This window comes from Coregonus lavaretus (assembly GCF_964263955.1).
Source record: "Coregonus lavaretus genome assembly, chromosome: 8".
Lineage (NCBI taxonomy): Eukaryota > Metazoa > Chordata > Actinopteri > Salmoniformes > Salmonidae > Coregonus > Coregonus lavaretus.
Genome location: NC_139995.1, coordinates 35,570,729 through 35,581,200, shown reverse-complemented (window position 1 = coordinate 35,581,200; position 10,472 = coordinate 35,570,729). Strand labels below are relative to the sequence as shown.

The 10,472-nt window shown below is 42.7% G+C and overlaps 1 protein-coding gene across 1 annotated transcript; it reads right to left on the bottom strand.

Annotated features, from left to right (window-relative positions):
* Nucleotides 1-1,555: 1,555 nt before the first annotated feature.
* Nucleotides 1,556-9,984, bottom strand: cyp27b1 (cytochrome P450, family 27, subfamily B, polypeptide 1). The gene is made up of 9 exons (XM_084166664.1): nt 9,690-9,984; nt 8,211-8,401; nt 7,197-7,393; nt 6,597-6,797; nt 5,871-6,034; nt 5,397-5,563; nt 4,850-4,931; nt 4,494-4,691; nt 1,556-3,879 (listed from the first exon to the last, which is right to left on the bottom strand). The coding sequence occupies exons 1-9, from the start codon at nt 9,915-9,917 to the stop codon at nt 3,760-3,762; spliced, it is 1,548 nt and encodes a 515-aa protein (XP_084022790.1). The 5' UTR covers nt 9,918-9,984; the 3' UTR covers nt 1,556-3,759.
* Nucleotides 9,985-10,472: the final 488 nt, after the last annotated feature.

The window sequence follows — 10,472 nt, the reverse complement described above, 5'->3', positions numbered from 1 at the left end:
GGAATCATGTAGTAACCAAAAAGTATTAAACAAATATATTTTATATTTGAGATTCTTCATATAGCCCCCCTTTGCATTGATGACAGCTTTACACACTCTTGCCATTCTCTCAACCAGCTTCATGAGGTAGTCACCTGGAATGCATTTCAATTAACAGGTGTGCCTTCTTAAAACTTAATTTGTGGAATTTCTTTCCTTCTTAATGCATTTGAGCCAATCAGTTGTGTTGTGACAAGATAGGGGTGGTATACAGAAGATAGCCCTATTTGGTAAAAGACCAAGTCCAGATTATGGCAAGAACAGCTCAAATAAGCAAAGAGAAACGACAGTCCATCATTACTTTAAGACATGAAGGTCAGTCAATATGGAACATTTCAAGAACTTTGAATGTTTCTTCAAGAACAGTCGCAAAAAACCATCAAGCACTATGATGAAACTGGCTCTCATGAGGACCACCACAGGAATGGAAGACCCAGAGTTACCTCTGCGGCAGAGGATAAGTTCATTAGTTACCAGCCTCAGAAATTGCAACCCAAATAAAGAGTTCAAGCCACAGACACATCTCAACATCAACTGTTCAGAGTGGACTGTGTGAATCAGGCCTTCATGGTCAAATTGCTGCAGAGAAACCACTACTAAAGGACACCAACAAGAAGAGACCTGCTTGGGCCAAGAAACACGAGCAATGGACATTAGACCGGTGGAAATGTGTCCTTTGGTCTGGAGTCCAAATTTGAGATTTTTGGTTCCAACCACTGTGTCTTTGTGAGGTGTTATGGTGCTTTGCTGGTGACACTGTCTGTGATTTATTTAGATTTCAAGGCACACTTAACCAGCATGGCTACCACAGCATTCTGCAGCGATACGCCATCCCATCTGGTTTGGGCTTAGTGGGACTATTATTTGTTTTTCAACAGGACAATGACCCAACACACCTCCAGGCTGTGTAAGGGCTATTTGACCAAGAAGGAGAGTGATGGAGTGCTGCATCAGATGACCTGGCCTCCACAATCCCCCGACCACAACCCAATTGAGATGGTTTGGGAGGAGTTGGACCGCAGAGTGAAGGAAATGCAGCCAATAAGGGCTAAGAATATGTGGGAACTCCTTCAAGACTGTTGGAAAAGCATTCCAGGTGAAGCAGGCTGAGAGAATGCCAAGAGTGTGCAAAGCTGTCAAGGCAAAGGGTGGCTATTTGAATAATCTCAAATCTCAAATATATTTTGATTTGTTTAACACTTTTTTGGTTACTACATGATTCCATGTGTTATTTCATAGTTTTGATGTCTTCACTATTATTCTACAATGTAGAACATAGTAAAAATAAAGAAAAACCCTTGAATGAGTAGGTGTGTCCAAACTTTTGACTGGTACTGTTTACATTCTTATTTGTTATACAAATCGATATATCAATATAATACCGTCCAAAAATAATAGTGCAATATGTAACTATTGATTTTTTCCCCCCATCACTAATGCCTTACAGGAAAAAAAATGATGCCGCAAGGTAGCATAATTTTCACATTTCTAGAACAGAAAAAGAAGACCATGCATACATGTATGAAATGTTTTTATTAGAGAACAAATACAAAAGTAAAATAGTTCCATATTGCTATAACAATTTTCTACAATGTGTTATCCCAACAGAGAAAGAAGCTTTTGAAGCACCACATCATACAAGCCACATAAGGTTCTAGATGTAGAAAAACGGGTAACACATAAATAATTTTTTAGATGTAAAAGGTACAGACAACTCACATTAGATAAATAGTTTGGTACAACTGAGTAGGACTTCATAAAAGTTCAAAATACTTTAAAAAAAATACATAAAAAGTGTATTTAAAAAGAGTAACCCAGGTGGGAGGATATGGAGCACCATGTTAGTCCCACCAGCTGCCATTTTTCACTTAGATTTTAACGAGCACCATATAAGCGCCATATAAGCACCAAATGAGCACCATCCTGATATGAGCATCATAGTTTTGTCCAAAATAATAATTATTAAATAACACTCTTCTAAAGGTAGTACATGACACATTTCTAACCATTTTATAGAACCTTCATCAGCAATGCGTAAACATTATTAAATGCAACTGAGGCTCTGTTTGGCATCTGCCAATCTATGATTTAAATTAGAGAAGGATAAATTGCTTTCATTTTACATTTTCATTTTAGTCATTTAGCAGACGCTCTTATCCAGAGCGCCTTACAGGAACAATTAGGGTTAAGTGCCTTGCTCAAGGGCACATCGGCAGATTTGTTTCACAGAGTCTGCTCGGGATTCGAACCAGCAACCTTTTGGTTACTGGCCCAACGCTCTTAACTGCTAGGCTACCTGCCGCCCTACTTTCTGTTTGTCTTCGCTAAGGAATGAGTTACAACTTCTCAGTCCATATTTGTTTTGCATTACATGCCATGGTCAGGATGCTTACAGTCAAATAGCAATTGATGTCTGGTTAGGTGAGAGGAACATATGTAGATATCAGATTCCTTTGGTAATACCATTGGCAACTGGCAATACCATTGGCTACAATCTAAACCACTAAAAGTATGTATAAGTGATTGTATTCACAAGCATTATTGAATAAAGCAGAAGGTTTAAAGAGATTGAACGGGATCTTAAGAACTTACAAATTCGTAACATATTGTACAAATTGGAATTTGTAACATATCATAGGAATTGCAGATTTGTAAAAAAAAATATTGCAGGACGTAACATATCATACAAAATGGATGACGTTGTACACCATTTTCAGGGGCCCGTTTTGATTCATGAGCTCTACTTTCAAAACTACTGGCTGAAATTATACAAAACCTTTATAACGCATCTTTAAGTGGTGTAAAGAGGGATCAACCTGATATTGAGAAGGAAAATCACTTGTCATTAAAGGGGAAATCAGCAGTTGCTACATCCAATTTTTTACTTATCAATTAATGATATGTACCCATTGATTCTTGAATAATATAACTTATAAATGCCTCATGATCTTAGTTCAACTGTCGTACCCCATCAGAACCCATAATATAAGCTTGTTTTACTCCAATGTTTGTAAACAAAGTAAACAAACACTATATAGCCTCAAAACATGGTTAAAACTATAATTTTGATTTCATGGATGATCAGTCCTATCATCCATAGCTTTGTCTATGAATTTGTAAGTGGTTACATTTCTTCAGCCCCATCCCTCAGGTTTTTACCAAAACAGGGGCGGGGCCGCTTTGTTATCGTTTCTACTGCTGATTGCAGCTTTATAGTACTATGTCACATAATTAGTCCTGATGCACTTTTCAAGTTTCAGTCAAAGGTTTCAAGTTTTATGCATTTCACTCTGCATGGGGAGAAGTTTCAAGATAGGCTCTAAGACACTTTAAATATTGCCTTACCCACCCTTCACCCTCTCCTAGCCTCCTTGTGCAAAAAATGTGTGGGAAGTGAGTTTCAGTACACTGGAAATGCAACTACTACTGTTCATATACAGAGAGGAATGTTTTCAATTAACAATGACATTAATCTGAGACCTCTATCAGCCCCTCATTCAGCTGCTGTATCAACTCAGACCCAGGCCAGCCCAAACCATCTGGGCTTGAGATCTGAGGGGCTGAGGGCCTGGTCTATGTGTTTAGGCCTACAGGGCTGCAAATTCAGTCGGGCCCTCTTTATCAGTGCTTTTCCCAGTGCTGCCAACTGTCTCACTCTGAGAGACTTGGATTGTCAGTCACTGTCAAATACACATAGCTAGTGTTCAGCAGGTCATCGACTCATCTTTCAATAAACTGCAGGTTGATCTCACTCTCTGGCACCAGCAGTGTCCGGGTCATGGGTTTGACTGCTGCACCACTGCCATCTGGATCGGGCTTCACATCAAACTGCATCAGAATCTGAGGCGACCAGGAGAGGGGTTGAGAAAATTAGAGGGCACCCCTCACATGAAACAGTACTTAGAAGAATGGAAGTCCACTACGAGGCTAAAAACACAGTATACAGTCACGACCGAAATGATTGGCACCCTCGATAATGATTAGCAAAAAATACTGTATAAAATAAAGAATCAAAATACTGAGCTATATTGTATCCCCCCCAAAAAATAATTGGGAAATATATTGCTAATACAATTGCTCAGAGATCTTTTTTTTTTTCAATACTCTGGCACCCTCCCCTTGCGAAGATAACGGCACTGAGCCTTTTTCTAAAATGTTATATGAGATTGGAGAACACATTGGGAGGGATCTTAGACCAGAGAGGAAAATGTATTACTTGTTAAACAAAATCTCATAAAATAATACCATTTTCCCAAAAGATGTAGCATAAAATATAGCTCAATATTTGTATTATTTATTTTATACAGTCTTTTTTGCTCATCTTTATCAAGGGTGCCAATAATTTCGGTCATGACTGTATGTACTGGGACTCAAAATGCTATGAAAATGAATGTCATTTTCGGAGACACTTTCTGCCAAAGCCTAGCTGTAAAAGTGACCAAAAATCTACTCACTCGTGCAAGTGCCAGGTAGACCTCCAGCTCTGCGATGCGCCGGCCGATGCAGCTGCGTTTGCCCACACCAAAGGGCACTGAGGCGTAGGGGTGGTGGCCTTCTTCCCGGTTCAGCCAGCGATGGGGCTGGAAGGCATTCGGGTTCGGGAAAAATGCTGCATTCCGGGATGTGGCGAAGTGGCAGAGGGTGATCAGAGTCTGGATAGGATAGAATCGTGAGATACTGCTGTTAGGAATCAGTTTAAAAAACTTTCTATTACACACATTTGCCTTTACACATGAATATTACACCATATTACACCAGATTGCTTTAAAAGTTCTGAGAAAGAAGCACTCAACATTAAGTCAACACCTACGTTTTTGGGGAGGAGGTAGCCGCCGACCTGGATGTCTTTGTCTGCGATGACCCTGGCATTGGCCGGAATAACAGGATAAAGTCTGGAGAAGCCAAAACATAACGATGTCAGTGTGACTGATCAGTCTAATGATTTACGATTGGTTGTAGTAGTTGATTGAATCAAGGGTACATAGTTCACCCCAATTGGTAGTGGATGAAATGAACTTCCCTATGTGCGGTGCCCCCGCACATTGACTCTGTACCGGTACCCCTTGTATATAGCCACCCTACTGTTATTTTATTTTACTGCTGCACTTTAATTAGTTGCTATTTTTTACTTATCTCTTTTCTACTTAACACATTTTTTTATTTTCTTAAAAACTACATTGTTGGTTAAGGGCTTGTAAGTAAGCATTTCACTGTAATGTCTATTCGGCGCATGTGGCAAATAAAATGTGATTTGATTTATATAATGAGGAGCTATGAGCACTTGGAATAGCGCTATATTAATCCAAACCTATATCATTATTATTACTATTATCATTATCATCATCCAACATTTCTACCTGAGCACTTCCTTGACCACAGCCTTCATGAGGGGCATGCGAGCCACGTCTGCAGCCCCAGGCACCCTCCGACCCCCCATCACGGCCAGTACCTCCTCCCGAAGCGAGGCCTGCACCTCGGGGTGCCGAGACAGCTCGTAAAGGGACCAGGACATGGTGCTGGAGATCTGAACACACAGGACACAGCAGGTCAGTACGACTGAAAGATCATTCACCATAAGGTCACTGTAGCAGTGGATGGAGAGGGTAGTGAGCTCCCTACAGCTAAGCCTAACTGTATGGGATCAGACTTAACACACAGAGAGGGAGATTAAGAAGAGGAAGTATGCTGTAACTAGGACTGAGAGGAAATGGAGATGTTTGGCTATTGAATATGTTAAAAACTAATATTAAAGTACTAGGTCAAAGATGGAGACAGAGAAGACAGAGGTGAGAGAGATGCGAGAGGAAGGAGAGATGAGAAATGTTCCTCACCGTGTCCACCCCAGCCAGGAGCAGCTCGGTGACGTTGCTGTACACTGTCTTCATGGGCAGCCCCGTGCGGGTCAGGAAGTAAGTCAGATATCGCCCCTCCACCTCCTCTCCCCGTGCCACCTTCTCTGCTTCCTCCATCAGACGCTGGTCAATGTGACCTTTAGCTGCAAGGAGAGAGATCAGGGGTCAAGATCAGAATGAAGGAGCTCAGTCAGACCTAGGTTCAAATATTAGTCCGATCTAGGTTCAAATACTATTTGAAATCTTTCAAATACTTTCAGCGTTTGCTTTTAGTCTGACTTGAGTGCCAGATGGGCTAGGTTTGCAGTATTGCGACAATTCTACTGGTTCCATAGCACCAGGCAAGCTCAATCAATTCCAGCTAGTATTTGAAATTATTTCAAATAGTATTTGAACCCAGGTCTGAAGGAGCTCTAGTCAGACTAAAGGGATCCGTACAGCTTAAAGAGGAAAAAATAGACCTCTGGGAAAGCTTACTACAGGGATTACAGGTAATGAATGGAAGGAGACCACACACTATGGGTCCTGTTCAATGGGAACTATTTATAGTTACTATAAGTTACTAGAAATCTATCAGTAGAGAGTAACTAACACTGGGGGCAACTAATAATAATCAGTAGGTCAGTCGAATAGCATGGATTAAAGAAGTCCACGGAATTAAACCAAGGTGGAGCAAGTATGAGGCTATCCAAGATGGCAGCTCACCGAATTGGAACATGTAGTCCCAGCACTGGCAGAAAGTGTCCCAGGGCTTGGGGAACAACTGGTGTAACCAGGCGGGCATAGCCATGGTGAGGAGCGTCATGACAAACATGGTGTTAATGGACTGAATGAAACGTTCTGTCTCCGTGGGAACCACAGGGTCTAGGCAACCAATCCTGGACTCAAACAAGATTGAGGAGATCCCTACAGAGAGGAAGACAGGCAGAGGGTAAGGGGAGATGGTGTGAAGGGTTTGAAGGGCTTTCCAGAAGGGCTTTGTTTGTTTGCCCTCTGTAATACAGATCCAATCAAGCCTATTATAGACTTGTCAGAGTAACATACTCGTACCATACACAAGTAAGTTATGGTAATAGACTAAACTAGTAGCCTACAATGCTAATTGACATTGATACAATAGAATGATAATGATAAAGCTGCTTCCTTGTTGTTGTCTCTTATTACGGGCACCTGACCTCAGATAACCTCACACCTGACCTCAGATGCTGACCTCATATGCCACCGTTTAAAAATACCAACAAAGAAACAGAGTTGAGTAAAAGCAGGCCTCAGGAGCGCACCACAGTGAATGTAAATAGGCCTTACCTTCGAGGCCGAAGCGGTAGAACTCGCTGGCGATGTCCGGGACGAGGCCGCGGGGGTCCTGGCGCCTGCGGAGGCGGAGCTTAGTGATGAGGTCATCTACCACGCCGTTTAGAGTAGCGTCGTAGGCCTCCACCGCCTTTGGACGTAGCATGTGCTTCCCCAGGAGACTCCGCACCGCCTGCCACTCCTCCCCCTCACTGAAGATTAAGGTAAACAGAAAATAATGCCATCAAATGAGTTTGCACACCAACAAACATCAATAATGTACATGTTTTATACAGGCTGGGCCAACTGTACTGTAGGCTACTTGATTGAATTGTAATTGTTCAGTTTGTGTCATTCTTTTGTTTTTTATCTTATGTTTGTTGTGTAGTAAATATTTCAGCTTTTATTTTCATTGTTTTTTCCTTTAAAGCACATTGCATTGCATTCCATGACTGAAATGTGCTGTATAAATAAAGCCTGATTTAATTTGATTTGAGATAGTATTTTCATATTCCTGGTGATTAGGTAATAACCCATAGGTAATAATAACCCATCATAGATCATAGATGGAGGGCTGACTCACTGTCTGGCTGCTAGGCCAATTAGTCCTTTGTCTAAAGTCTTTGCTTCGTCTCTGTTAGTCTTTCCTGTTTCCTGTCAACAGCACGTCACCCTGACATCAGAACAGTTTAAATCAGGATGACAACTCATTGAGTAAGATCACACAGTCATACACTGTCATAAAGATAATTAGGCTGCTATAGTGATATTATTAAATATGGGACACACAGATGCTATGTGTCAAGTTGAACAGTGTCCAATGATGATGACTGTGGCTGTCTGAGGGTGTGGTAAAGACAGAGAGAAGAGGAGAGGGGAGGGGGGAAGAGGAGAGGTGTGGTGATGAGAGACAAAGGAATATGGAGATAGGGGAGGGAAAGGGATAAGATAGGGGAGGCAAGGGCAACGGAGTAGAGGGGAGGGGGACAGCATGGGGGGGAAACAGCAGAGGAGAGGAATGGTACTCACGCTGTGAGCAGTCCGTAGCCATGGCCTCGTTGTTTCCTATAGTCCTTCCAGGAGGAGAGGTCAGAGCGGATTGGGGTCTGGCCCTCCTGCCTCAGCACCTGCTCTATCAGGGCTGGCTCGGCCACATGCACTGTCAGGATGGGACCGAAGCTGGCCTTCCACATTGGCCCGTAGCGCTTCACACCCTCAAGCTGGGAGAGGACAACACATTAGCACACAACGCATTTAGATAGCATGATTCACTGGAGATGGAACAGTCCTTAGAATTAGAATGAATCTATTTCTATGGATGGAACATCAACATGTTGTGAGCAGACCTAGCTACAGTTCTAAAGTAAAGTTTATGGACAAAATCTGTTCAATGTTCAAAGCTTTGGGAGCCGCCCTATGGTCAAGATGTGATATAAAGCTTGCCCTCTTGCTCCTTATGCTCCCCATCTACCCCTATGATGTAGCAGACACCCGCAAAGCACAGGAAAGTGCCTGAGTTGCCCAAGGCACTTTCCTGCTCAATGAACCAATGAACCACTTGTCTTACATTTTACATTTTTTTTTACATTTTTAGTCATTTAGCAGACGCTCTTATCCAGAGCGACTTACAGTTAGTGATTACATTTTTTTTTTTTATACTGGCCCCCCGTGGGAATCGAACCCACAACCCTGGCGTTGCAAACGCCATGCTCTATCAACTGAGCTACATCCCTGCCGGCCATTCCCTCCCTTACCCTAGACGACGCTGGGCCAATTGTGCGCCGCCCATGAGTCTCCCGGTCGCGGCCGGCTGCGACAGAGCCTGGATTCGAACCAGGATCTCTAGTGGCACAGTTAGCACTGCGATGCAGTGCCTTAGACCACTGCGCCACTCAGGAGCTCACATAGCTTACATAGCTTATGCATTTGCAACTGCATGTCTGGTGCATTTAGGTAGCTTTTGTTGGCCCCCTCATAGCTTTTTAATTGCTGAACAATTACATTACACACTGATGGTTATGTTATACAGTACATGTAAGAAGAGCCAGTGACAGTGTCTGCCAGTCTGACACTGTTTATGGCCTTGGCTGACTGAGGGGGGCAAGCCTGCCCTTCCCTATAGTACCATGCCATATCTAACCTAATGGAGCAGGTGTAGAAAGACTGCTAAGCTGAGTTCCCACTTCCGTTTTTCAGGGGAAACAGAAGTTAGGTTGAAAATACTGTACCCCTGAAAATCGGATGATAGCGTTTTCTGGCGACTCCGCGTAGGCTATGCCATACCCAACAGTAATGTAATAACCTATCTATTACAAGACGCAATGTGATGACCAGTTACATCTGCCAATGAAAGATACATTACTATGGTACTCCTGTTAAAATGACAGACCCATAAGCACTAAGTATAAGACATTATAAAACACTAATTTCATACATTTACATCAGTGTCTGTCTGGCTAAAAAGTAATGATTAAAAAGAAAGATGAACAAGTCATTCAAATAATTTACCTGCAGCTCGTGGAGGCGGGACAGTCCCCGTTTGGCGAAGAGGTCCCAGGCAAATTTGGCGACGGTTGGTCCCGGCATCTCCTCCAGGGTTTTCATCCGGTGCGTCGCCTCCGTCTTCTTCAGGCTAGCTGCGCTCTCAGCCCACTTCTCCATCCACTTGATCAGCGGGGACGCACTGCGACCGGACACTTTGAGGGCTTGCTGCAGCATCCTTATGGCTATGTTCATACAATGGAAGATGAACGATGGCAAGTGTGTCGGGTGTCGGCACTAATCTCGCACCAAGACACTGTATTTATACCGCTAGACCCATGCCGAACTAGAGTTGTTAAGTTTCTCAGTGTGGGCCAATGAAAGCAAATGCTGGAGTCGACCCCGCCCAGTGGCAAGGCTGGGACGCAGTAGGCGTGAACTATTTGGAAGGTGTGTCCAATCAGATGGCAGAAGTCAGACCAACCCAAAGTAGCGCACACGTGGAGGGTAAATAGCCTAATCAATTTTCTCAGACACCGGTGGAGCTGCTGAGAAACAATTTTCCTGCACTGCATTTCTCTGTCTAGGCTATTATTAGGAGGAAATGAATAGCAAACAGATCATGCATGATAAGAATTAAGATGTGTTGCCATAAATCACATATTAAAAACAGTGTAGCTTACTATATCAATATAGCTTAGCCTACTCCTATTATATGACGTTTATTTGATGTGGATAATCAATTTTACACGAGTATGAAACAAACATGCAAAATCATGTCAGGCTGTTTAGCCTATAATATTCGGTTGT

What these genes read in the sequence shown, in the direction of transcription:
- cyp27b1 (XM_084166664.1), bottom strand. Translation starts at nt 9,917, where the DNA reads ATGAACATAGCCATAAGGATGCTGCAGCAAGCCCTCAAAGTGTCCGGT. An exon ending in CTACCGCTTCGGCCTCGAAG is followed by an intron (nt 6,798 to 7,196) that starts GTAAGGCCTATT and finishes TCCTCTCTGTAG; the next exon opens with GGATCTCCTCAATCTTGTTT. An exon ending in TCTACCTGGCACTTGCACGA is followed by an intron (nt 3,880 to 4,493) that starts GTGAGTAGATTT and finishes TGGTCGCCTCAG; the next exon opens with ATTCTGATGCAGTTTGATGT.